The sequence below is a fragment of the Takifugu rubripes genome, chromosome 17, assembly GCF_901000725.2.
Source record: "Takifugu rubripes chromosome 17, fTakRub1.2, whole genome shotgun sequence".
In the NCBI taxonomy this organism is placed as follows: Eukaryota; Metazoa; Chordata; class Actinopteri; order Tetraodontiformes; family Tetraodontidae; genus Takifugu; species Takifugu rubripes.
Genome location: NC_042301.1, coordinates 4,673,264 through 4,700,866, shown reverse-complemented (window position 1 = coordinate 4,700,866; position 27,603 = coordinate 4,673,264). Strand labels below are relative to the sequence as shown.

Genomic DNA, 27,603 nt, shown 5'->3' with positions numbered 1-27,603 from the left:
GAGGCTGTACACAAAGAGAAAGGAAGGGGGCTGAGGACTAGTAAGTGTCCGAACTACTGTCCAGGAGGAAACAACAAGCCTCCGAGAGTACATCAAGAAGATGGCCCCCACTGACCCACTGCTGAGTGAATGCCTCAGGCAACAAAAGCCCACCAAGGAGGAGGAACCCGAGGGGCTATCATGGAAGGATAAGCCAATGAATGTACCACCGACAAATTGAGGAAGTGGCTGATATTGAGAAAACCTACCAGTGCCTAGAAAAGGCCGGACTGAAAGACAGCACAGAGGCACTACTCATGGCTGCACAAGAACAGGCCCTGAGCACCAGAGCAAGAGAGGCCAGGGTCTACCATACCAGACAAGACCCCAGGTGTAGGCTGTGTGGAGACGCCCCTGAGACAGTCCAGCACATCACAGCAGGGTGCAAGATGCTAGCAGGCAAGGCATACATGGAGCGGCATAACCAGGTGGCTGGCCTAGTGTACAGCAGGAGTCAGCAACACAGTGCCCGTGGGCACCAAGTCGCCCGCAATGACCACATGAGTCGCCCGCAAGCCTGTTCTAAAAATAGCAAAACTCACAAGTGAGGTGTGTCTAAGAATTTTTTTAAAAATCACACCTGCATTTACATAGATTTTAAAATGACAATGTCTTAAAAATAAATAAAAATATAAATAAAGTGACGTGAACTCTGACCTAGTTCAAAGGTCAGTATTGTGCGCATGAAAGAACCTTTGCTCTTGTGGAGAATAAACTAGCGGGCAGTGAAGATGGTGAGTGGAGGGCAATTTTCTACCCCAAAAACATGGCAAAAGAAGACAGTAAATTTATCATTTTCAAAGTGAATGGGGAGGAAGAGTAATTTTTTACTACTGTGAAAGGAAGGTGTGTATGTTGCGTCTGTGGGGCGACTGTGATGACAGTGAAGCAGCACAATGTGGAGAGACGCTTCACTACGCGTCATGAAAGCTACAATGCTAATGCTAACTACCCACCGGGAAGCATTCTACAGTCAGAGAAGGCCCAGGAGCTAAAAAATGTGTTTATAAAATGTAACAGATTTTGAGCAGAATTGCAGTAGATTTGTTCAGTTAAGATTTATTCAATATGAAAGTTAATTTTTTTTTTAAATGTTGCATAACTTTTAAAAAACATGGTTCAACATAGTTTATGAATTGTTAAAATGGTTTAGTTTCTTATGGTTGAAAGGGTCTGGTGAAAACTCGACATTTTTTTTCTGATCAAATGTGGAAGTGATCATCTGAACAATTGCTGAGATTAATAATAATAGCGTTGAATATTGATCTTTTCTGTTACCCATTCTAAGTTATTGATACACACGATCCATTTATTTTAGAGGAGTGTGTCAAGCGGTAGCTCTTGGTTTCAAAAAGGTTGGTGACCCCTGGTGTACTGGAGCATCTGCACTGAGTATGGACTGGAGATCCCGGGGTCCAGGTGTGAGACACCCCCGAAAGTGCTGGAGGACAAGCAGGCCAAGATCCTGTCTAAGTTGTATTTGTATGCAGATCTGTCCTGAGACGTACCGGTATTGAATCATCAGGTTTTAAAAAAACATCCATTGCATTGTATTACTTCACGCTAGCCCCGAATATAAGACGACCCTGATTATAAGACGACCCCCCTCTTTTTCAAGACTCAAGTTTTGAAAAAACGACTTTTTGAACACCAAATTTAATTTTTATACAGAAATAATTACAGTACATCTGAAACAAATGATTATATCTTCGACCCACTTTTCTCCAGATTGTCGCTACATTTCTATATTTTCTGTTATCTCTTCTCTTATTTTCTTCTCGCTATTTTTTATTTTTCTTCTTCGTGCTACCGCTTATTTTTAGTTTTCTTCTTCGTGACAGGGGTTCGCTTTGGCCTGAGACGTTAAGTTCAGCATTCGCTTTAAAGATATCTGGCGCCATCTAGCGTTGTGAATGGGTATAATGTCTAGACCGCGAATGTAAGACGACCCCCACTTTTTCAGTCTTATTTCAACGCAAAAAACACCGTCTTATATTCGGGCCAATACGGGTAACCACCGCAGGTTTTCAATAGCAAAGTGAAAGTCTTTTTTTTTTGTGTGATTTGATGCTGCAACCCTTCTCCCACTCGAGAAATCAGTTGTTTTTGATGAGTCACACAAGATGTGGTTGTCTAGACCGGCGTTTCAATTATGTCAATATAAACTACATTGTTGCAAAGGGCTACAGTGATTTATATTTTCACTTCTGCTTCATGAGAAACAGTTCACCACTAACAAATACTTCACCTCACACATTGTTACGCTTGTAACATTTAAAATGAAAATATCTGTTAAAAAAAAAAATGGAAATGGAATCATGAAACAATTGGATGCTTGTTTCAGGACTATGATACAACACTGATACATTTGGCGATTTTTCAGATTCAAAAGAACTTTGATCTTCCAATGATCAAAAGCCACTGGGCACGCATCTAAAACATCCTACAATGCTATTTAATCTCGTATTAATACTGCGTAATGTGTACGCGAACTTTATCGGGATCCACGATTTTACCTCGCAGACAGTACCACCAAGTAACCAGCAGGGGAGGCAAAACAAACAAAAAGAGAGATTCACGCAGCAAAGAAGTAAGTGTTGCATCCAATCAGACAAGACGTCCATTTTTAAACCAGAGTTAGCAGCGCTGATGGGAATTTCCCATCTTTTTTGGTGAGCCGTATTTTTGGACTCTTCCCTGTCTCACCGTTCGCCCCTATTACCAGTATATTGAGCTGCATGTTTGCAGTTATATTACCTCGAAATGGTTGATTATTGAACTGGAGTCGTGTTGTATATTATGTGGAATGTTAGCTAATTCTTAAAAAGGCAATTAGTTCTGGCATAGAGCTAGCCTCGGGTACAACGCTTCAAAGGCTCGGCTGGTTGACGATCTTGCCGGATCGCCACAGGCGGAGAGTCCTGGTCAGTCAGTGAAAACCACAACACCGTCACCGACCCGGAGCTATTCATGAACACTTGGGAGCTTTTGGCTTCATGAGGTCTGTCTGTCGTGGATTTGAGCACACGGCCGTCGCATTTTTCCCAACTGTTTCATGGGAACCCAGGAGGGGGAGAGAGGTAAGTTGGGATTCGGTGGTCCGGTGCATTCAAGGCTAACGACACGTATGGTTAATTGACGCTAACGTTAGCTCCTGCTTTCGGCTACTTCCCCGTGTCCATTTCTGGTCAAAGTTTGGACTTGTCTTATTTAACCGTTAACATCTAAACACGATTAAGTCATCAGTCTCCAGTTTTTGTCATTTAGAGACGTACTTTTCTTCCTCTAAATTAGCACCATGCCTGAGTATTTTCATATACGATGTGAAAGTTTTCGGGGGAAAAAGCTGGAGGGGATTTATGGCATTTTTAAACTAGTCTGTACCATTGCCTGTAGTTTGTAGGTAACATTAAGCCCTTACTACCATGTAGTTTACGACCAAAACTTGCTGTTAATTATTGACGCCGTTCTTTTTGGTTCCACGGTTTATGGTCGCTGTTCGGTGAGAGGAAAAATGACTCCCGCAGTGACCGGAAGGACTCCCTTGACTTTTTTGTTTTCTGCAGACTGGATCGATGTGGCAAATAATCTGCTCCGCCAGTGTCACACAAACCCCAGGGTGAGGAAAGATGACGGACTGTGATGCAGATGTGTTCATTGCTCTTTACGAGAACATTCTGGGGGAAAAGGTTCCAGGTAAACAGCCTGAAGAGCTTGTTTTAGTCACGTGATGCAGTAATATGTAGAGTATTTTTGTCATAACAAGCATTTGTGAGGCTTTTCCTGCTTAATCCCGGATACATTGGGATTATATACCATGTGTGTATTCTTGACAGTTTCTCAACTCCCATCCACACCACCAAGGGTCAAAGGTTAATGATATGGGGTTCTGGAGTTGACAGAACTTGTGGTGTGCTGTAGTTAGCAATGCAGGCATGAGCTGTTTAATATGAACGGCGTTTGTGATTGCAAGCAATTAGAGCTGATAGTGTTTAAATGTGTGCATGTGTTTGGATCAGTGGTTCTTGAATGGTTTTATGTGTTCTGTTTATCCGTAGTGGTGTTTCTGTGTTTGTTGTGCTTAGAGTATATCTCGCAGCGGCAGGAAGTCAGGAGGATGAATCCATAACGTTCAGTTCAGTGATTGATTCACTGTCCCTGGATTACCTTCAGATCAGCCTCTCGCACATTACAGGTTACCGTTGATCTACTTAAGAATAAGGACCTTTACTTGGCATACATGTGTTTCTGAGTGAAAGTGACTATTTTGTCTTCTATTTTTGTGAGTGGTAAATATAACAGATGTCTGCATGGTTACAGGTGAAAATGTCATCCGGGGGGATAAGGATTCAATCAAGAACCTCCTGGAAATCTTTGATGGCCTCCTCGAATATCTTAAAGAGGAAATGATCGAAGAGTCACAGAATGGTGGGAGCCATCACTCTCCCTTCCTGTTTTTTTCTGTTTTTTTTGTTACAATTTCTGATTATTCTATGAAGGTTTCTGCCAACTGCTGCTTCCATAATATTGAGAAAGGATTTTTAACAACAAGATACGATCAGAGATGACCGATTATTCTGCTCGTTGTGGGTTAGCAGTGGTGAAAGGGCAAATTTCACAACTTTAAACATTCAGTGTATTTCCTCTTTACTATCTTTGTTGAGGTTAGATGTTCTCTCTCCTTTTTTTGGGCCTTTCCACTGAACAGTCAGCACTTTTGGCAGAACTGAGAATGTCTTTGTTTGAATGAGGCCCTCTGTCAGCCTACTGCCATGCTCCAATTAGTAGTTGATAATTGTTGGTCCGATGTGTTTCTATGAGCTTTTAAAACTTGCTTTTTGATTGTAAGGCGTGTTTGTTCTTGGCTCTGCCATTGATTGGAGCTGCAATGATGATTTGTTGATGTGTTCTTTTAGCTGCTCTTCACATCTTTATCTTTTCAGATGGAATCGCAGCACTGAGGAACAGTACCGTCACAGAGGAGCCCGAACAATCCTCGTCTTCCATCGGAGAGTAAGAACTTCACCTTTTCAGCAGTGTATTTTATGTCCTAGAACACTAAAGAGGTCCTTGCTAATATAGGAATTGCGTTAAAAATGATAATGATTGAATTACATTACAGTATCACTTCTTTTTCGTCTATGTGTCAGCTGTTTGACGGCTTGTGTGACGCCTTTTAGACGCCCTGCATTTGGCATTTTCCTTAAGTGCACTTTCGGATGGTACATCCTGTTGAAGCAACGCCCAGCGTGGCTCAGTTAGCAGTGTAAATATTAGGATGTTAAACAATGTCGCCCGGCAGATCCATGTGTTTGGTGACTACTGCGGGAATCCACTAAATGCTATGTTGATCACACCATTTCTGTTTAAACGGCCCAAATTTCAGCTTAAAAAAGATGAAGGTTTAAGATTCGTGCTCTAAAGGCCACCTGTTTAGATGTAAATTGAAGGTGGGTGGAGATGTCACAGTCAGGATATCCTTGGGGAGTGCGTTCCAGAAACGGGGTCCTATGGTGGACATACGGGCAGGAGGAGTAACCACGAGTGAGGCAGAGCATCGCCTGTGCGTACCAGAGGGTGTGCAGTTATCTGGGATTTCTGTGGCTTTAGGGGGAGCACAGAGGTGGAAGTATTTGGTCCACAAGTATTTTAAAGAAGTTCTTATGAATTTAATATCTTGTTATCGATCAGGTCTCTTGTACACGCCAGTAAACTCTCCCTCCATTCATCCGATGCTGAGGAGCAGAGATCGGATGGTGAATTCTTGGGTTTGGCGGTCTCGGCACGCACATTTACAGCCAAACAGGAAGGTAAAGCAGTAAACACGGCACAGCGTTAGTTTCAAACAATTTGAAAGCAGTTTTTCTCCTCTAAAACAATAGATTTATGACCTGTAATGCTGTAATAGGGGTGGGGGGGGAGTATTTTACTAGAGTTGAACTGTGCGTCAATGCAGCGTGCAGTACCATATCATCCCGCTAGGCGGAGCCCGAGGACTATCAGTCAGGCGCGTCTCACCGAGTAAGACAGACCTGCAGCATCATATGCTCACGACACCACCTGCTGGCCATATTATGTAAAACTTGCAGCTGCTTTTTACATGCAACACGCTGCATTTTGTGTCAGTCTGAACTGTTGGGAGTGACTATATTGGAAAAAATATGACCACATAGTTTAACATCATTACATGTGGTGTCGCAGACAAAGTGTGATTGTTTTGGGGATGCAACCTATGCGTGTGAACAGCTATTTTGATTTTTGAACATTCTATTTTGATATTTTATTCATATCACTTGGTCGCCGTTATTTTATTTAGAATTCTGTATATTGCTGTTGCGAGACTACCTCATCGATGACATCACGCGCCTGGTGTTAAGATACAGTCAGCAACGATGCTGGTGATGCCAGAATAAGGACTCCCAGCACAGCAGCGGACGTGAAGATGACTGGTGAGATACAGTTCAAAACACTTTTAAAGTTAGGCTGAAACTTCTGATGAACCAACAGCGTTTTCTCGTGTAGGATTAATTTCATTCTTTTACTTTCTTCTTCCGCGGTGTTTTCTTTCTTGTTGCTGTTGCGCGGTGCACATTGAGACACATGTTCCGTAAAAATGTCACCACTTTGCTTATTTTTTGCTCGAACTCAGGTAGAAACCTCCATCGGGTGATTGGCGTGAGCTTTGGGCTCCTGTGTGTGCTCCAAGCTGCTCTCAACATCTGCCTGCGCCTCATCATTTGTGAGTCTTTCTAGTTTTTTTGTTTTTTTTCCACCCCAAGTTTATTATCTTGACAAAAAATCTTATGCTTGTTTTTGCTGTTACAAAGCACGAAAATTTTCTTAGGAAGAAAATCTTGATGATTTCCTATTAAAACCATAAATTCTGAAGATCTAAACAATGTTTCCAGCTCAGCCGGAGCCATTGTCCGTTGAATATAATTATAATTCCTCTGCAAAGTCTAATAAAAGTATTTGTGCTTTTTCAGACAGTGAAGCACCAAATGGGACAGCTGAAGAGAGAAATAAGTTTGATAAACTTGGTAAGTTTAAAGTCAGAGAAGCCTCAGACGTCCAGAATCGGTGTGGCCACCGGTCTGCCGCTCAGGTCTGATCGCCATTCCATTCCATCGACTCAGCCGACTTGATTGTTTCTAAGTGTTAAGCACAAATATGGTGTGAGGGTTGTCTCATGACAGGAACTTTCAAATGCCCGATGACCATTGCGCAACACTCATAGTTGAGTAAAGGGCCAGTTTCATGAAGAGAGACGGGAAGGCTGGCAGGAGAGAAAATAAGGCTGACAAATAAACACCAGAAAGCACTTGGTTATCCGCTCTAGCAAGGATACAGGACTGGCCTTTACAAATGAGGGACGGGGGCGGGCGTAGAATATGGGTGGGTGGTGGGTGGTGGGTGGTGGGGGGCAAACAGAGTGATTTCATCAGGACGTTTCATCTTGTTCGCTTAGCTTCCTCTCTCTGAACTGTCGCTCTGCTTCTCTGACCTGTCCCTGTTTCCTCTCCCTATATTTTGTGACGTTCATCACGACAGATCCCTATTTCCAACAAGGATGGTTCCATTTCCAAAAAAGCTTGTATTACATATCCTCTGTGAAGAACACGTGGCACCTCAGCAGAGAGTACTGCCTGCAGGAGGGGGCAGATCTGGCCATCATCAACAGCAGAGCGGAACAGGTGGGTGACGGGGTATGGATCTGGGAGGGGGGGGGCAGAGTCAGTCCCGATTGGGTGCAAGGAGAACTCAGCCATGATGGTTTCTCTCCACCATCAAGGCTTTTCTGGAGAATTTCAAGATGACCTTATGGATGGACTGATGGAGCAGAGAAGTGAAAGGACGTGGCGCTGGGTGGATGGAACACCATTAACTGAAAGGTGCTGCGCTCCTTCTGGAATGAAATTCATGTTCCCAACAAATGAATTCTAGCTGGTCTATACAATTAAAATGTATTCTTTTTTTTTTTTTTTTACTCTTTTAGCTACTGGAGCCTGGGTGAGCCAACAATTACGAGGGCAGACAAGAACAATGGTAGAACAAATTGACAGAGAGGACAAGAAAGGATGGAACGATTTAGTCTGTGAATTCAGCAATTTCTATATGTGCGAAAAGAGGATATTTCCATAAACATAAATGATCAGTATAAGTGGGTCTGCGTGTTCTCATGAACCCGTTTTATCGGCAGTTTATGCTTCTGACGGATCCATTAGAACCTTCTTGTCCTGGTGTCTTTGTCCCACATGTCATTCATCACAGGTGATTTCTCTCTGTCTCCTTTGAGGGTTTTATTACATATATTGTTTTCTTGTTTTCCACCGGCCCATCAACTGCCTGAAACCAGAAATGATAAATATGGTGGTGATGGATTACTTTTTCTGTGAGCCGTGCCCTTTATACTGCACTGCAATATTGTGTTCCTGGTACAATCTGTAATCTTTCAATAGTTAAAGCAAATAAACACAGTGAACCAGCGTTACACTGATTTCAGTCAACAGCATTGGAACCGCACAGAACTATCCATTTGTTGTTTCTGGGGTTCGCTGGAACCCCAAATGCTCAGGACCCCTCAGGAATTGCAGATATCTTCACGTCTGTTCGGCTTCACGTCCTATTCTCCCGATGTTGCTATTTTTCGCGCCCGCCACAGCTGTCGCTCCAGCCCTCTTCTGCCTCTTGTCCACCCCCCTTTGGCCTTTGACTCAGACAGTCCAGTCCAAACAGGGTGCAGATGTTCCTGAACTGTGCCAGCCACTTGGATGTGGCATCGAACAAACTGCTGTTATGTGCTGGATTGTGTCAGGGGCCTCTTTGCTCCTTGAGATCCTGGCGTGGAGCTGGTTGTCCAGGCTTCTGACACTCTTGTGCTCTCTGTCCCGTGGTGCAATGATCAGGGCCTCTGGGATGTCTGCCGGTCCAGCCTTTTTCAGCCATTGCTTCCCATGCACGGCGAGGAGCTTTCTTTACTTTCCACCAGTGGACTCTACACCTCTTTTGGCCAGCTTATGATACCTGCAGAAGATAATTCTGTTAGGATGGGGAGGTTAGATTTGTTTTTATTCCCCTGCCCTGTCTTTTTTGTCTTTTCCCTCATCTGTGCAGGCTGGGGGTGGCAGGCAGGTTTCTCCGACCCCTCTGGAGTTCCTCACCTGCTGCTTGTCAGCTCATCAGGAGCGGCTGTATTTATCTCCAGCTAGTCCTCTCATGCGCTGCCAGTTCGTCTCTTAAACGCTGAGTGGTAATTGGGTACGGCTAGTGTGCTCGTTCTTATTGGAGAAGCAAACGTTTGGATTCCTGTTTCCATTTGTTTTTGCTTCCAGCCTCAGCTGCCACGCTCAGCCTCGTTTCCTGGATCCAGCCTGCTCTCGTTTGGGCTACATCTGCAAGTTTTGCTTGTATTTGAATAAACCTTTTTGGAAAAGGACTTTTCTGGTTGTGGGCTGCATTGTGGGTTCAGTGTCCCGTCCAGCTTCTGCCTTAACAAACTCATCTTTATTTTCTGTTGCTATTCAACTTTCTAGGCATTTTACATGAACCTTAGTGTCAGTCATTTACTTTAGCGGGCTTTGGGAGTGCATCAAGGTCAGTGGTCTAACCACTGAGGTTCTCAATAAGAAGGTCAAGAACCTTTGACTTGATCATTGAACCCGCATGTTTCCTCAATTATTAGTCCTGAACTGTTGCTTCATGAGAACATGATGACCAAAAAAAGCCTTCAGTTCACATCAATTCAGTAAGTTTCAGATCACATTTTTTTATGGAGGGGTTAACTGTGTTAAATTGCAAAGGTAACATTGTTACAAACTGCTTCCAGAACTTCCAGAAGGTTCACCAGGTGCTGTATGATTGAGAGACAGTAGAAGCAGAAATAAGGAAAAAGTCAGCACCAAATTCTCTCGGCGGTTTAATAAATCAACCGCGGAAGGGGGGCAATTATTCTTCAAGCATTACAATAGTATAACATCAAAAGATAATGGATATGTTCACCTTCCTAATTGCCAGTCAAAACCTCTTCTTGACATCATAATATGCGTTAACTGGAGCTGCTGTGATCCTCAAACTAGGTCGTAGCTACCTGGCGTTAGATATGGAGAGATTTAAAAATAAAAGGGCCAAAGAAGAGCCCAGCCGCTCTGCCGTGTGAAAATGCACACATCAGGTTTTTTTGCAGAGCTTTGCAGGTTTTGTTGGATTTTACTTATTAAGCATTAGTGCAAAAACAAAACTTAAATAAGGAAGGAGGGGAGGAGAGAGATGCTCCAGCTAGATCATAAGGGAGGAACAAACGGAAAACTTCACTTTCAACAAGACCGTCATCTCATCCATACGTTTGAATATGGCGATGGTTTTCTTGTTAAGGATGAAAAAATTTCCACAACAAAGGAAGACTCCTGTGACTCTCTGATCAAATTTGGTGCAGACAGTAAAGTCATCAATGTAGCAGGTAATGACATTATTATATTATTTACAGAACCTGAGCGAGGAGTAATTTTGAGGGATGGCGTTTTGGTATGAAGTGGTTATTCACTGCTTTGCCTTCAGGTGATGGAAAAGTAAAGAAATCTTCTTCCAGATGTGCTGTGTTGTTTTTCTGCCTGCTCTTCCTCTCCTCCTCCTCCTTTTATTGGACTTTTGATTCGGTTTGAAACTCTGAGTTCTATCTGTGAGTATGGGCATTTAAACCAGCCACAGAATCTTGAAGCCGATTCTAATCCTCACTGTTGATGTTTTAAACAGTTAACAGCGGCAAAGCTAACAGAGAAGTGGAGATGACCCTGTTACAGACCAGCTACAACATGACTAAGAGAGAGACCAGATACAGACCAGTTATACACATGCCATCGCAGAGAATACCAGTTAAGGGATAACCTGACGAAGCAGACGGGAAGTTACAGACTAGTTACAACATTTGATGAAGGAAAAGGAGCAGCTGCAGACCAGTTACAACAACCTCATTACAGAGAGAGACCAGTTACAAAAAGAGGAACAACAAACTGACTAAAGACAATGACCACTGCAGACCAGTTACAACCACCTTAACACCAGCCAGAACTGGTTAGAAAACCTGACTAAACAAAGAGACCAGTTGCAGACTGGTTACAACAATGTCACCAAAGAAACTGGACCAACTGCAATCAAGTTACATAAGGCTGGTTAAAGAAAAGGATCAAATACAGACCAGTTATGATAACCTGGTTAAAGAAAAGGATCAAATACAGACCAGTTATGATAACTGGTTAAAGAAAAGGATCAAATACAGACCAGTTATGATAACCTGGCTGAAGAAAAGGATCAAATACAGACCGGTCACAACAGCCTGAAGCAGGAGAGAGACCAGTTACAGACCAGTCACAATGACCTCATCAGGGAAAGACACCAGTTAAGGTAACCTGACGAGACAGATCTACCAGTTACAGACCGGTCACAATGACCTCATCAGGGAAAGACACCAGTTAGAAGGTAACCTGACGAGACAGATCTACCAGTTACAGACCAGTTATGAAAACTGGTTAAGGAAAATGATCAAATACAGACCAGTTATGATAACTGGCTGAAGAAAAGGATCAAATACAGACCGGTCACAAGAGCCTGAAGCAGGAGAGAGACCAGTTACAGACCAGTCACAATGACCTCATCAGGGAAAGACACCAGTTAGAAGGTAACCTGACGAGACAGATCTACCAGTTACAGACCGGTCACAATGACCTCATCAGGGAAAGACCAGTTAGAAGGTAACCTGACGAGACAGATCTACCAGTTACAGACCAGTTATGATAAACTGGTTAAAGAAAAGGATCAAATACAGACCAGTAATGATAACCTGGTTAAAGAAAAGGATCAAATACAGACTAATTACATTCAACGTACCCAAGAGAAGGACCAGCTGCAACAGCGAGTGAAAGAGCTGAGCACAGCCGCACAGGAAGTCCAGAAAAAGCTTCAGGGTAAATGAGTTCTGATGGATTTTACCTTCATCGCATGATTCCTCTAAAATACGCTGCAGAAGTGCATTTTAAATAGTTTAAATAATTGTTTGTTGTTGGTTTTTTTTAGATTCAATTGCCAGTTTGGAAAGATGACTGAGGGAGAGAGCTAACCATGAAGAGATCTCTGAATAATCCTGGTATGATTCTGGTGCCTTGATCATTCTGGAAAACAAGGGTCATCGACCCAGTCCGACAAGGCTTCGAATCCAGCCAGGTTTTCCCTCCTGCCCAGTTTTACCGAGGGCACTGGAACCTCAGGTCAAAGCAGGTGTCTACCTGGGTGGACAGAAAACCTGGCTGGATGAGAGCCCTTGTAGAACTGGGCGAAGACCCCTGATGCGGAAGAACAGTTTATGCATTTGCGTTTCGTTTTTTGTTTCCTGCCCCGCTGGAAAAGGATGGGTGTATTTCAGCGGAAGTCTCTACCAAGTTTCCTCCACCAAGAAAACCTGGGATCAGAGCAGAAGCGACTGTCGTCAGAAAGGTGCAGACCTGCTGATCATCAACAGCGAAGAAGAGCAGGTATCACAGTTCACAAGAGCAGGACCAAAATATTCACAGAGAGTTTAATTTAATCACCTTTTTGATGGTTTGTGTTGGAACAAGGCTTTTGCCAACCGGTTCCAGAAGTACATGTGGATCGGCTTGACCGACGTGACCAACGAGGGGTCGTGGAAATGGGTGGACGGGACGGCGATGTCTACAAGGTTACTGTCTTTGATAAGAGGACTAACTTTGGTTGTTTTCTGACACAAGTCTTCTTTTTCTCCAGTTACTGGAGTTCAAAGGAGCCGAACGGCGGGGAAAGGACGAAAACTGTGTTGATATAAAGAACTTCAATGCAGAAAAGAGCTGGAACGATGAATCCTGCTCCCTTTCCCTCTTGTGGATCTGTGAAAAGAAGCTTTTTCGTGACCGACATGTAAACAAATCAGCATTAAATCTTTTGTCGCCTCTGAACCATGGTAACGGTATTGGTGATGCATTGATAATCAGCTAAAAGACCTTGAAAACAGGACATTCTGCTTCTGAAATATTTGGTTTGTGAAAGTGTATTTTCACTGTGTGTCGGTGCATTTTGAAGCAGGAAAACTGGTGCCTGTGATGCACGAATGAACCAGTCGCATCAGCAGCTTTGGTCTGTTTATTTACTCATGGTAGTTACTAAAATGGCAGCAGCTTGTGTCAATGATGTGATATATATGCTTGTTATTACAACTCTGGGCCAGTTTGGCAATGAACAAAATAAATAATATTGTGCTTCATAAGCTTTTAATAACTGATCAACACGTCTCTGCTCTCCCCTTTAGTCGACATTATTCAATTTAAAGTGGTAAAAGCCAGTTGAGCTCAGTTTTTTTCTTCCAGCATTTTATGTTTATACAACATCACGTTTAGTTGATAGCAGAGAGTGACAGTTCCTCTTATTTAAAACCAGACAAGTGTTAAAGATGAATGCTGTGTAAGTGTTTCAAGACATCTGCAGCAGGACCATCAGAACAGATGGACATGATTGATGACTTGGACCTCATGCCGAACGTAGAGAGACCAGCAGGTCACCCAGACAGGATGGAGCGTTGTGTCAGTGTTGTGGACATGTGTACAAGGATTCCAATCAGGAGGTAAAGACCCCACAAGCCTCGTTTCAGGTAACCAACACAGAGAAAGATGTGTTGTTGATGATTGTCGCAGTTAAAATACAAGAATTGCTCTAAAAGAGAAACTAGTTCTGAGTCTTAACATCATGTTTGTAAAACAAAAGGACAGAAAATCTTGGAAAATTTGGCTTCAGGATGAAATTTAATCCCAGGAAATATTCTAATCGTTGTGTTGGCTGTGCAGATAAAGGTTAAAACACATCCTAGATATAGCAGAAGAGACACCTAAATGAATGAAAGCACGAAAACGTTAATGACATTTGGACTGATGCAGAAAATGAAACTTTTTATAATGTATTTTTGCATTTCAGTTGTGAAAATGATCAACGTTCGGACAAAAGGCCGCGCCGAGCTGCTGCACTTCTGGCCCTGATCTGCCTTCTCTTGGTGGTTGGCCTCACAACTATGGGTTTCCTGTGTAAATTATTATACTTTCTCCACAAACGTCTGGTTGTTTACTTCGCCAACGATTATCTTTTCATTTTGATGTCAGCGATGGCAGCAAATGGAGTAATGTTTCATCGGGAATGTGTCACAGATACAAAGCACAGCTCAGAAAGCAACTGGCTCGACTGGTCACCATCTACACCAACATGACGAGTCAGCTACTGACCCAAAACAGGGAGGTCCAACAGCGCTTCAACAACCTCAGCAAAGACACCGACGAATTACAAAAATGTTACGAGGTAACTGAAGAAAGGTCATTTTTCAGAGATTCTGATAAGTGCCAAAGACTCAAAAAAAAAAACAACCTGAAAACTTCTCCATATGTGTACTTTGCTAATTTAATCTCTACACCCTCAAATTTTCAACGATGAAGGTTATTCTGAAGTTTCTCCTCCACAGAGTTCTCATTTCTCACAGATGAGACTCTGACTTATTGAAAATATTATTTATGATTTTTCCATGTGTGTTTCCTGCCCCGCTGGAAAGAATGGGTTGTATTTCAATGGAAGTCTCTACCAAGTTTCCTCCACCAAGAAAACCTGGAATCAGAGCAGAAGCGACTGTCGTCAGAAAGGTGCAGACCTGCTGATCATCAACAGCAAAGAAGAGCAGGTATCACAGTTCACAAGAGCAGGACCAAATATTCACCAGAGAGTTTAATTTAATCACCTTTTTGATGGTTTGTGTTGGAAACAAGGCTTTTGCCAACCGGTTCCAGAAGTACATGTGGATCGGCTTGACCGACGTGACCAACGAGGGGTCGTGGAAATGGGTGGACGGGACGGCGATGTCTACAAGGTTACTGTCTTTGATAAGAGGACTAACTTTGGTTGTTTTCTGACACAAGTCTTTTTTTCTCCAGTTACTGGAGTTCAAAGGAGCCGAACGGCGGGAAAGGCGAAAACTGTGGTGATATAAAGAACTTCAATGCAGAAAAGAGCTGGAACGATGAATCCTGCTCTCTTCCCTCTTGTGGATCTGTGAAAAGAAGCTTTATCAGTGACCGACATGTAAACAAATCAGCAATTAAATCTTTTGTGCCTCTGAAACCATGGTAACGGTGTTGGTGATGCATTGATAATCAGCTAAAAGACCTTGAAAACAGGACATTCTGCTTCTGGTTTATATATAATATTTGGTTTGTGAAAGTGTATTTTCACTGTGTGTCGGTGCATTTTGAAGCAGGAAAACTGGTGCCTGTGATGCACGAATGAACCAGTCGCATCAGCAGCTTTGGGTCTGTTTATTTACTCACTGGTAGTTACTAAAATAGCAGCAGCTTTGTGTCAATGACGTGATCTATTACGCTTGTTATTACAGCTCTGGACCAGTTTGGCAATGAACAAATAAAAAAGTGCTTTAAGCTTTTAATATGATCAGTCTATGTTAGTGCCAGTAAAAGACACGATTCAGAGCATAGTGCCGAACACGTTCAGAGCATATGTGAACTTCTCCGTGACCCCGAAAACAGGAAACAAGTGGTTAAGAAAATAGATTGCAACGATAGATATGAAGGTATGAAAATATAACTAGCAGAAGTGACGGTTCCTCTTATTTACAGCCACACGCCTGTGAAAAATGCATTTTGTGTAAGTGTTTCAGGACATCTGCAGCTGGACGGATACAAGAAAATACAAATTTCTCCAGCTTCCATGTTCTTTCTTCCTGAGGTTGCTATCACTTGGGATAGCTTGGAAAGCCAATTGTGCGGGTGAGCATCAGATGCGGCATATATCAAGGAGATGTCCTGTGCCCCCCTGCTGTTCTGCATCGGCTTAAACCCCCTCAGCCAGATCATCACAAAGAGTGGCTTTGGGTTCTGAAGTGGAACAACCATCAGCCACCTCCTCTACATGGATGACACCAAGCTGTGTGCCAAGAACGAACGTGACATTGACCCTGATTCACCTCACTGGGATCTATAGCAAAGACATCGGGATGTCATTAGGACTAGATAAATGTGGACATCTAGAAGAGGAAAGTTGATCACAATGATGGGATTAAACTACCTGAAGGGAACGTCACAGATGTGCAGGAAAGCTATAAATACCTGGGGATCCCCCAGGTAACTGGTAACCATGAGGAGGAAGTTAGGAGGTTAGCCACAGCTAAATACCTGCAGAGGTTAAGACAGGTGCTGAAAAGTCAGCTGAATGGTAAGCACAAGATCCAGGCCATTAACACTTACGCCCTGCCATTAACACTTACGCCCTGCTGGCATAACACCCTGGCCACTGGAAGAGATACAAGCCACTGACATCAAAACAAGGAAGCTCCTTACCATGCATGGAGGGTTTCATCCTAAGTCCAGTGTCCTGAGGCTGTACACAAAGAGAAAGGAAGGGGGCTGAGGACTAGTAAGTGTCCGAACTACTGTCCAGGAGGAAACAACAAGCCTCCGAGAGTACATCAAGAAGATGGCCCCCACTGACCCACTGCTGAGTGAATGCCTCAGGCAACAAAAGCCCACCAAGGAGGAGGAACCCGAGGGGCTATCATGGAAGGATAAGCCAATGAATGTACCACCGACAAATTGAGGAAGTGGCTGATATTGAGGAAAACCTACCAGTGCCTAGAAAAGGCCGGACTGAAAGACAGCACAGAGGCACTACTCATGGCTGCCACAAGAACAGGCCCTGAGCACCAGAGCAAGAGAGGCCAGGGTCTACCATACCAGACAAGACCCCAGGTGTAGGCTGTGTGGAGACGCCCCTGAGACAGTCCAGCACATCACAGCAGGGTGCAAGATGCTAGCAGGCAAGGCATACATGGAGCGGCATAACCAGGTGGCTGGCCTAGTGTACAGCAGGAGTCAGCAACACAGTGCCCGTGGGCACCAAGTCGCCCGCAATGACCACATGAGTCGCCCGCAAGCCTGTTCTAAAAATAGCAAAACTCACAAGTGAGGTGTGTCTAAGAATTTTTAAAAAAAATCACACCTGCATTTACATAGATTTTAAAATGACAATGTCTTAAAAATAAATAAAATATAATAAAGTGACGTGAACTCTGACTAGTTCAAAGGTCAGTATTGTGCGCATGAAAGAACCTTTGCTCTTGTGGAGAATAAAACTAGCGGGCAGTGAAGATGGTGAGTGGAGGGCAATTTTCTACCCCAAAAACATGGCAAAAAGAAGACAGTAAATTTATCATTTTCAAAGTGAATGGGAGGAAGAGTAATTTTTTACTACTGTGAAAGGAAGGTGTGTATGTTGCGTCTGTGGGGCGACTGTGATGACAGTGAAGCAGCACAATGTGGAGAGACGCTTCACTACGCGTCATGAAAGCTACAATGCTAATGCTAACTACCCACCGGGAAGCATTCTACAGTCAGAGAAGGCCCAGGAGCTAAAAAATGTGTTTATAAAATGTAACAGATTTTGAGCAGAATTGCAGTAGATTTGTTCAGTTAAGATTTATTCAATATGAAAGTTAATTTTTTTTTTAAATGTTGCATAACTTTTAAAAACATGGTTCAACATAGTTTATGAATTGTTAAAATGGTTTAGTTTCTTATGGTTGAAAGGGTCTGGTGAAAACTCGACATTTTTTTTCTGATCAAATGTGGAAGTGATCATCTGAACAATTGCTGAGATTATAATAATAGCGTTGAATATTGATCTTTCTGTTACCCATTCTAAGTTATTGATACACACGATCCATTTATTTTAGAGGAGGTGTCAAGCGGTAGCTCTTGGTTTCAAAAAGGTTGGTGACCCCTGGTGTACTGGAGCATCTGCACTGAGTATGGACTGGAGATCCCGGGGTCCAGGTGTGAGACACCCCGAAAGTGCTGAGGACAAGCAGGCCAAGATCCTGTCTAAGTTGTATTGTATGCAGATCTGTCTGAGACGTACCGGATATGAATCATCAGGTTTTAAAAAACATCCATTGCATTGTATTACTTCACGCTAGCCCGAATATAAGACGACCCTGATTATAAGACGACCCCCTCTTTTCAAGACTCAAGTTTGAAAAACGACTTTTGAACACCAAATTTAATTTTTATACAGAAAATAATTACAGTACATCTGAAACAAATGATTATATCTTCGACCCACTTTTCTCCAGATTGTCGCTACATTTCTATATTTTCTGTTATCTCTTCTCTTATTTTCTTCTCGCTATTTTTTTTTCTTCTTCGTGCTACCGCTATTTTAGTTTTTTCTTCGTGACAGGGGTTCGCTTTGGCCTGAGACGTTAAGTTCAGCATTCGTTTTAAAGATATCTGGCGCCATCTAGCGTTGTGAATGGGTATAATGTCTAGACCGCGAATGTAAGACGACCCCCACTTTTTCAGTCTTATTTCAACGCAAAAACACCGTCTTATATTCGGGCCAATACGGGTAACCACCGCAGGTTTTCAATAGCAAAGTGAAAGTCTTTTTTTGTGTGATTTGATGCTGCAACCCTTCTCCCACTCGAGAAATCAGTTGTTTTTGATGAGTCACACAAGATGTGGTTGTCTAGACCGGCGTTTCAATTATGTCAAATAAAACTACATTGTTGCAAAGGGCTACAGTGATTTATATTTTCACTTCTGCTTCATGAGAAACAGTTCACCACTAACAAATACTTCACCTCACACATTGTTACGCTGTAACATTTAAAATGAAAATATCTGTAAAAAAAAAATGGAAATGGAATCATGAAACAATTGGATGCTTGTTTCAGGACTATGATACAACACTGATACATTTGGCGATTTTTCCAGATTCAAAAGAACTTTGATCTTCCAATGATCAAAAGCCACTGGGCACGCATCCTAAAACATCCTACAATGCTATTTAATCTCGTATTAATACTGCCTATGTGTACGCGAACTTTATCGGAATCCACGATTTTACCTCGCAGACAGTACCACCAAGTAACCAGCAGGGGAGGCAAACAAACAAAGAGAGATTCACGCAGCAAAGAAGAAGTGTTGCATCCAATCAGACAAGACGTCCATTTTAAACCAGAGTTAGCAGCGCTGATGGGAATTTCCCATCTTTTTGGTGAGCCGTATTTTTGGACTCTTCCCTGTCTCACCGTTCGCCCCATTACCAGTATATGACTGCATGTTTGCAGATATTACCTCGAAATGCGTTGATTATTGAACTGGAGTCGTGTGTATATTATGTGGAATGTTAGCTAATTCTTAAAAAGGCAATTAGTTCTGGCATAGAGCAGCCTCGGGTACAACGCTTCAAAGGCTCGGCTGGTTGACGATCTTGCCGGATCGCCACAGGCGGAGAGTTCTGGTCAGTCAGTGAAAACCACAACACCGTCACCGACCCGGAGCTATTCATGAACACTTGGGAGCTTTTGGCTTCATGAGGTCTGTCTGTCGTGGATTTTGAGCACACGGCCGTCGCATTTTCCCAACTGTTTCATGGGAACCCAGGAGGGGGAGAGAGGTAAGTTGGGATTCGGTGGTCCGGTGCATTCAAGGCTAACGACACGTATGGTTAATTGACGCTAACGTTAGCTTCCTGCTTTCGGCTACTTCCCCGTTGTCATTTATGGTCAAAGTTTGGACTTGTCTTATTTAACCGTTAACATCTAAAACACGATTAAGTCATCAGTCTCCAGTTTTTGTCATTTAGAGACGTACTTTCTTCCTAAATTAGCACCATGCCTGAGTATTTTCATACTACCGATGAAAGTTTCGGGGAAAAAGCTGGAGGGGATTTATGGCATTTAACTAGTCTGTACCATTGCCTGTAGTTTGTAGTAACATTATTAGCCATTACTACCATGTAGTTTACGACCAAAACTTGCTGTTAATTATTGACGCCGTTCTTTTGGTTCCACTGTTTATGGTCGCTGTTCGGTGAGAGGAAAAATGACTCCCGCAGTGACCGGAAGGACTCCTTGATTTTGTTTTCTGCAGACTGGATCGATGTGGCAAATAATCTGCTCCGCCAGTGTCACACAAACCCCAGGGTGAGGAAAGCTGACGGACTGTGATGCAGAGGTGTCATTGCTCTTTACGAGAACATTCTGGGGGAAAAGGTTCCAGGTAAAACAGCCTGAAGAGCTTGTTTTAGTCACGTGATGCAGTAATATGTAGAGTATTTTTGTCATAACAAGCATTTGTGAGGCTTTTCCTGCTTAATCCCGGATACATTGGGATTATATACCATGTGTGTATTCTTGACCAGTTTCTCAACTCCCATCCACACCACCAAGGTCAAGGTTAATGATATGGGGTTCTGGAGTTGACAGAACTTGTGGTGTTGCTGTAGTTAGCAATGCAGGCATGAGCTGTTTAATATGAACGGCGTTGTGATTGCAAGCAATTAGAGCTGAAGTGTTTAAATGTGTGCCATGTGTTTGGATCAGTGGTTTCTTGAATGGTTTTATGTGTTCTGTTTATCCGTAGTGGTGTGTTTGTTTGTGCTTAGATTATATCGCAGCGGCAGGAAGTCAGGAGGATGATATCCATAACGTTCAGTCAGTGATTGATTCACTGTCCCTGGATTACCTTCAGATCAGCCTCTCGCACATTACAGGTACCGTGATCTACTTAAGAAATAAGGACTTTACTTGGCATACATGTTTTCTGAGTGAAAAGTGAATATTTTGTCTTCTATTTTTGGGGGTAAATATAACAGATGTCTGCATGGTTACAGGTGAAAATGTCATCCGGGGGATAAGGATTCAATCAAGAACCTCCTGGAAATCTTTGATGGCCTCCTCGAATATCTTAAAGGGAAATGATCGAAGAGTCACAGAATGGTGGGAGCCATCATCTCCCTTCCTGTTTTTTTCTGTTTTTTTGTTACAATTTCTGATTATTCTATGAAGGTTTCTGCCAACTGCTGCTTCCATAATATTGGAAAGGATTTTTAACAACAAGATACGATCAGAGATGACCGATTATTCTGCTCGTTGTGGGGTTAGCAGTGGTGAAAGGGCAAATTTCACAACTTTAAACATTCAGTGTATTTCCTCTTTACTATCTTTGTGAGGTTAGATGTTCTCTCTCCTTTTTTGGGCCTTTCCACTGAACAGTCAGCACTTTTGGCAGAACTGAAATGTCTTTGTTTGAATGAGGCCCTCTGTCAGCCTACTGCCATGCTCCAATAGTAGTTGATAATTGTTGGTCCGATGTGTTTCTATGAGCTTTTAAAACTTGCTTTTTGATTGTAAGGCGTGTTTGTTCTTGGCTCTGCCATTGATTGGAGCTGCAATGATGATTTGTTGATGTGTTCTTTTAGCTGCTCTTCACATCTTTATCTTTTCAGATGGAATCGCAGCACTGAGGAACAGTACCGTCACAGAGGAGCCCGAACAATCCTCGTCTTCCATCGGAGAGTAAGAACTTCACCTTTTCAGCAGTGTATTTTATGTCCTAGAACACTAAAGAGGTCCTTGCTAATAGGAATTGCGTTATAAATGAATGATTGAATTACATTACAGTATCATTCTTTTTCGTATGTGTCAGCTGTTTGACGGCTTGTGTGACGCCTTTTAGACGCCCTGCATTTGGCATTTTCCTTAAGTGCACTTTCGGATGGTACATCCTGTTGAAGCAACGCCCAGCGTGGCTCAGTTAGCAGTGTAAATATTAGGATGTTAAACAATGTCGCCCGGCAGATCCATGTGTTTGGTGACTACTGCGGGAATCCACTAAATGCTATGTTGATCACACCATTTCTGTTTAAACGCCCAAATTTCAGCTTAAAAAAGATGAAGGTTTAAGATTCGTGCTCTAAAGGCCACCTGTTTAGATGTAAATTGAAGGTGGGTGGAGATGTCACAGTCAGGATATCCTTGGGGAGTGCGTTCCAGAAACGGGGTCCTATGGTGGACATACGGGCAGGAGGAGTAACCACGAGTGAGGCAGAGCATCGCCTGTGCGTACCAGAGGGTGTGCAGTTATCTGGGATTTCTGTGGCTTTAGGGGGAGCACAGAGGTGGAAGTATTTGGTCCACAAGTATTTTAAAGAAGTTCTTATGAATTTAATATCTTGTTATCGATCAGGTCTCTTGTACACGCCAGTAAACTCTCCCTCCATTCATCCGATGCTGAGGAGCAGAGATCGGATGGTGAATTCTTGGGTTTGGCGGTCTCGGCACGCACATTTACAGCCAAACAGGAAGGTAAAGCAGTAAACACGGCACAGCGTTAGTTTCAAACAATTTGAAAGCAGTTTTTTCTCCTCTAAAACAATAGATTTATGACCTGTAATGCTGTAATAGGGGTGGGGGGGGAGTATTTTACTAGAGTTGAAACTGTGCGTCATGCAGCGTGCAGTACCATATCATCCCGCTAGGCGGAGCCCGAGGACTATCAGTCAGCGCGTCTCACCGAGTAAGACAGACCTGCAGCATCATATGCTCACGACACCACCTGCTGGCCATATTATGTAAAACTTGCAGCTGCTTTTTACATGCAACACGCTGCATTTTGTGTCAGTCTGAACTGTTGGGAGTGACTATATTGGAAAAAATATGACCACATAGTTTAACATCATTACATGTGTGTCGCAGACAAAGTGTGATTGTTTTGGGGATGCAACCTATGGTGTGAACAGATTTTGATTTTTGAACATTCTATTTGATATTTTATTCATAATGGTCGCCGTTATTTTATTTAGAATTCTGTATATTGCTGTTGCGAGACTACCTCATCGATGACATCACGCGCCTGTGTGTTAAGATACAGTCAGCAACGATGCTGGTGATGCCAGAATAAGGACTCCCAGCACAGCAGCGGACGTGAAGATGACTGGTGAGATACAGTTCAAAACACTTTAAAGTTAGGCTGAAACTTCTGATGAACCAACAGCGTTTTCTCGTGTAGATTAATTTCATTCTTTTACTTTCTTCTTCCGCGGTGTTTTCTTTCTTGTTGCTGTTGCGCGGTGCACATTGAGACACATGTTCCGTAAAAATGTCACCACTTTGCTTATTTTTTGCTCGAACTCAGGTAGAAACCTCCATCGGGTGATTGGCGTGAGCTTTGGGCTCCTGTGTGTGCTCCAGCTGCTCCAACATCTGCCTGCGCCTCATCATTTGTGAGTCTTTCTAGTTTTTTTGTTTTTTTTCCACCCCAAGTTTATTATTGACAAAAATCTTATGCTTGTTTTTTGCTGTTACAAAGCACGAAAATTTTCTTAGGAAGAAAATCTTGATGATTTCCTATTAAAACCATAAATTCTGAAGATCTAAACAATGTTTCCAGCTCAGCCGGAGCCATTGTCCGTTGAATATAATTATAATTCCTCTGCAAGTCTAATAAAAGTATTTGTGCTTTTTCAGACAGTGAAGCACCAAATGGGACAGCTGAAGAGAGAAATAAGTTTGATAAACTTGGTAAGTTTAAAGTCAGAGAAGCCTCAGACGTCCAGAATCGGTGTGGCCACCGGTCTGACCGCTCAGGTCTGATCGCCATTTCCATTCCATCGACTCAGCCGACGCTTGATTGTTTCTAAGTGTTAAGCACAAATATGGTGTGAGGGTGTCTCATGACAGGAACTTTCAAATGCCCGATGACCATTGCGCAACACTCATAGTTGAGTAAAGGGCCAGTTTCATGAAGAGAGACGGGAAGGCTGGCAGGAGAGAAAATAAGGCTGACAAATAAACACCAGAAAGCACTTGGTTATCCGCTCTAGCAAGGATACAGGACTGGCCTTTACAAATGAGGGACGGGGGCGCAGAATATGGGTGGGTGGTGGGGGGGCAAACAGAGTGATTTCATCAGGACGTTTCATCTTGTTCGCTTAGCTTCCTCTCTCTGAACTGTCGCTCTGCTTCTCTGACCTGTCCCTGTTTCCTCTCCCTATATTTTGTGACGTTCATCACGACAGATCCCTATTTCCAACAAGGATGGTTCCATTTCCAAAAAAGCTTGTATTACATATCCTCTGTGAAGAACACGTGGCACCTCAGCAGAGAGTACTGCCTGCAGGAGGGGCAGATCTGGCCATCATCAACAGCAGAGCGGAACAGGTGGTGACGGGGTATGGATCTGGGAGGGGGGGGGCAGAGTCAGTCCCGATTGGGTGCAAGGAGAACTCAGCCATGATGGTTTCTCTCCACCATCAAGGCTTTTCTGGAGATTCAAGATGACCTTATGGATCGGACTGATGGAGCAGAGAAGTGAAAGGACGTGGCGCTGGGTGGATGGACACCATTAACTGAAAGGTGCTGCGCTCCTTCTGGAATGAAATTCATGTTTCCCAACAAATGAATTCTAGCTGGTCTTATACAATTAAAATGTATTCTTTTTTTTTTTTTTTTACTCTTTTAGCTACTGGAGCCTGGGTGAGCCCAACAATTACGAGGGCAGACAAGAACAATGTGTAGAAAAATTGACAGAGAGGACAGAAAGGATGGAACGATTTAGTCTGTGAATTCAGCATTTCTATATGTGCGAAAAGAGGATATTTCCATAAAACATAATGATCAGTATAAGTGGGTCTGCGTGTTCTCATGAACCCGTTTTTATCGGCAGTTTATGCCTTCTGACGGATCCATTAGAACCCTTCTTGTCCTGGTGTCTTTGTCCCACATGTCATTCATCACAGGTGATTTCTCTCTGTCTCCTTTGAGGGTTTGTTTATTACAATATGTTCTTGTTTTCCCACCGGCCCATCAACTGCCTTGAAACCAGAAATGATAAATATGGTGGTGATGGATTACTTTTTCTTGTGAGCCGTGCCCTTTATACTGCACTGCAATATTGTGTTCCTGGTACAATCTGTAATCTTTCAATAGTTAAAGCAAATAAACACAGTGAACCAGCGTTTACACTGATTTCAGTCAACAGCATTGGAACCGCCACAGAACTATCCATTTGTTGTTTCTGGGTTCGCTGGAACCCCAAATGCTCAGGACCCTCAGGAATTGCAGATATCTTCACGTCCTGTTCGGCTTCACGTCCTATTCTCCCGATGTTGCTATTTTTCGCGCCCGCCACAGCTGTCGCTCCAGCCCTCTTCTGCCTTCGTGTCCACCCCCCTTTGGCCTTTGACCTCAGACAGTCAGCCCCAAACAGGGTGCAGATGTTCCTGAACTGTGCCAGCCACTTGGATGTGGCATCGAACAAACTGCTGTATGTGCTGGATTGTGTCAGGGGCCTCTTTGCTCCTTGAGATCCTGGCGTGGAGCTGGTTGTCCAGGCTTCTGACACTCTTGTGCTCTCTGTCCCCGTGGTGCAATGATCAGGGCCTCTGGGATGTCTGCCGGTCAGCCTTTTTCAGCCATTGCTTCCCATGCACGGCGAGGAGCTTTCTTTACTTTCCACCATGGACTCTACACCTCTTTTGGCCAGCTTATGATACCTGCAGAAGATAATTCTGTTAGGATGGGGAGGTTAGATTTGTTTTTATTCCCCTGCCCTGTCTTTTGTCTTTTCCCTCATTGTGCAGGCTGGGGGTGGCAGGCAGGTTTCTCCGACCCCTCTGGAGTTCCTCACCTGCTGCTTGTCAGCTCATCAGGAGCGGCTGTATTTATCTCCAGCTCGTCCTCTCATGCGCTGCCAGTTCGTCTCTTAAACGCTGAGTGGTAATTGGGTACCGGGCTAGTGCTCGTTCTTATTGAGAGAAGCAAACGTTGGATTCCTGTTTCATTTGTTTTGCTCCAGCCTCAGCTGCCACGCTCAGCCTCGTTTCCTGGATCCAGCCTGCTTCGTTTGGGCTACATCTGCAAGTTTTGCTTGTATTTTGAATAAACCTTTGGAAAAGGACTTTTCTGGTTGTGGGCTGCATTGGGTTCAGTGTCCCGTCCAGCTTCTGCCTTAACAAACTCATCTTTATTTTCTGTTGCTATTCAACTTTTCTAGGCATTTTACATGAACCTTAGTGTCAGTCATTTACTTTAGCGGGCTTTGGGAGTGCATCAAGGTCAGTGGTCTTAACCACTGAGGTTCTCAATAAGAAGGTCAAGAACCTTTGACTTGATCATTGAACCCGCATGTTTCCTCAATTATTAGTCCTGAACTGTTGCTTCATTGAGAACATGATGACCAAAAAAGCCTTCAGTTCACATCAATTCAGTAAGTTTCAGATCACATTTTTTATCTGGAGGGGTTAACTGTGTTAAATTGCAAAGGTAACATTGTTACAAACTGCTTCCAGAACTTCCAGAAGGTTCACCAGGTGCTGTATGATTGAGAGACAGTAGAAGCAGAAATAAGGAAAAAGTCAGCACCAAATTCTCTCGGCGGTTTAATAAATCAACCGCGGAAGGGGGGCAAATTATTCTTCAAGCATTACAATAGTATAACATCAAAAGATAATTGGATATGTTCACCTTCCTATTGCCAGTCAAAACCTCTTTCTTGACATATAATATGCGTTAAACTGGAGCTGCTGTGATCCTCAAACTAGGTCGTAGCTACCTGGCGTAATATGGAGAGATTTAAAAATAAAAGGGCCAAAGAAGAGCCCAGCCGCTCTGCTGTGTGAAAATGCACACATCAGTTTTTTTTTGCAGAGCTTTGCAGGTTTTGTTGGATTTTTACTTATTAAGCATTAGTGCAAAAACAAACTTAAATAAGGAAGGAGGGGAGGAGAGAGATGCTCCAGCTCGATCATAAGGGAGGATACAAACGGAAAACTTCACTTTCAACAAGACCGTCATCTCATCCATACGTTTGAAATATGGCGATGGTTTCTATGTTAAGGATGAAAAAATTTCCACAACAAGGAAGACTCCTGTGATCTCTGATCAAATTTGTGCAGACAGTAAAGTCATCATGTAGCAGGTAATGACATTATTATTATTATTTACAGAACCTGAGCGAGGAGTAATTTGAGGGATGGCGTTTTGGTATGAATTGGTTATCACTGCTTTACCTTCAGGTGATGGAAAAGTAAAGAATCTTCTTCCAGATGTGTGTGTTGTTTTTCTGCCTGCTCTTCCTCCTCCTCCTCCTCCTTTTTATTGGACTTTTGATTCGGTTTGAAACTCTGAGTTCTATGTGAGTATGGGCATTTAAACCAGCCACAGAATCTTGAAGCCGATTCTAATCCTCACTGTTGATGTTTTAAACAGTTAACAGCGGCAAAGCTAACAGAGAAGTGGAGATGACCCTGTTACAGACCAGCTACAACATGACTAAAGAGAGAGACCAGATACAGACCAGTTATACACATGCCATCGCAGAGAAATACAGTTAAGGGATAACCTGACGAAGCAGACGGGAAGGGAAGTACAGACTAGTTACAACAATTTGATGAAGAAAAGGAGCAGCTGCAGACCAGTTAAAACAACCTCATTACAGAGGAGACCAGTTACAAAAGAGGAACAACAAACTGACTAAAGACAATGACCACCTGCAGACCAGTTACAACCACCTTAACACCAGCCAGAACTGGTTAGAAAACCTGACTAAACAAAGAGACCAGTTGCAGACTGGTTACAACAATGTCACCAAAGAACTGGACCAACTGCAATCAAGTTACATAAGGCTGGTTAAAGAAAAGGATCAAATACAGACCAGTTATGATAACCTGGTTAAA

At 43.1% G+C, this 27,603-nt stretch overlaps 2 protein-coding genes and 2 long non-coding RNA genes across 4 annotated transcripts; all 4 read left to right on the top strand.

Annotated features, from left to right (window-relative positions):
* Nucleotides 1-4,964: 4,964 nt before the first annotated feature.
* LOC115253244 (C-type lectin domain family 4 member F-like) lies at nt 4,965-7,864 on the top strand (the record flags this gene model as incomplete). Its single annotated transcript, XM_029850614.1, has 7 exons — nt 4,965-5,052; nt 5,731-5,849; nt 6,356-6,488; nt 6,689-6,778; nt 7,026-7,079; nt 7,591-7,733; nt 7,832-7,864. Coding segments are annotated over exons 3-7 (327 nt in total), but the record flags the coding sequence as incomplete, so codon positions are not given.
* A 3-nt stretch (nt 7,865-7,867) lies between these two features.
* On the top strand, nt 7,868-8,422 carry LOC115253257 (uncharacterized). The gene is made up of 3 exons (XR_003891543.1): nt 7,868-7,931; nt 8,036-8,049; nt 8,396-8,422. It is a non-coding gene; the product is annotated as an uncharacterized lncRNA (long non-coding RNA).
* A 3,728-nt stretch (nt 8,423-12,150) lies between these two features.
* LOC115253243 (C-type lectin domain family 4 member M-like) lies at nt 12,151-12,868 on the top strand. The gene is made up of 4 exons (XM_029850613.1): nt 12,151-12,175; nt 12,436-12,560; nt 12,645-12,745; nt 12,811-12,868. The coding sequence occupies exons 1-4, from the start codon at nt 12,151-12,153 to the stop codon at nt 12,866-12,868; spliced, it is 309 nt and encodes a 102-aa protein (XP_029706473.1).
* Nucleotides 12,869-23,125: 10,257 nt separating this feature from the next.
* On the top strand, nt 23,126-24,061 carry LOC115253252 (uncharacterized). The gene is made up of 3 exons (XR_003891538.1): nt 23,126-23,151; nt 23,396-23,449; nt 23,947-24,061. It is a non-coding gene; the product is annotated as an uncharacterized lncRNA (long non-coding RNA).
* The last annotated feature ends 3,542 nt before the right edge of the window (nt 24,062-27,603 follow it).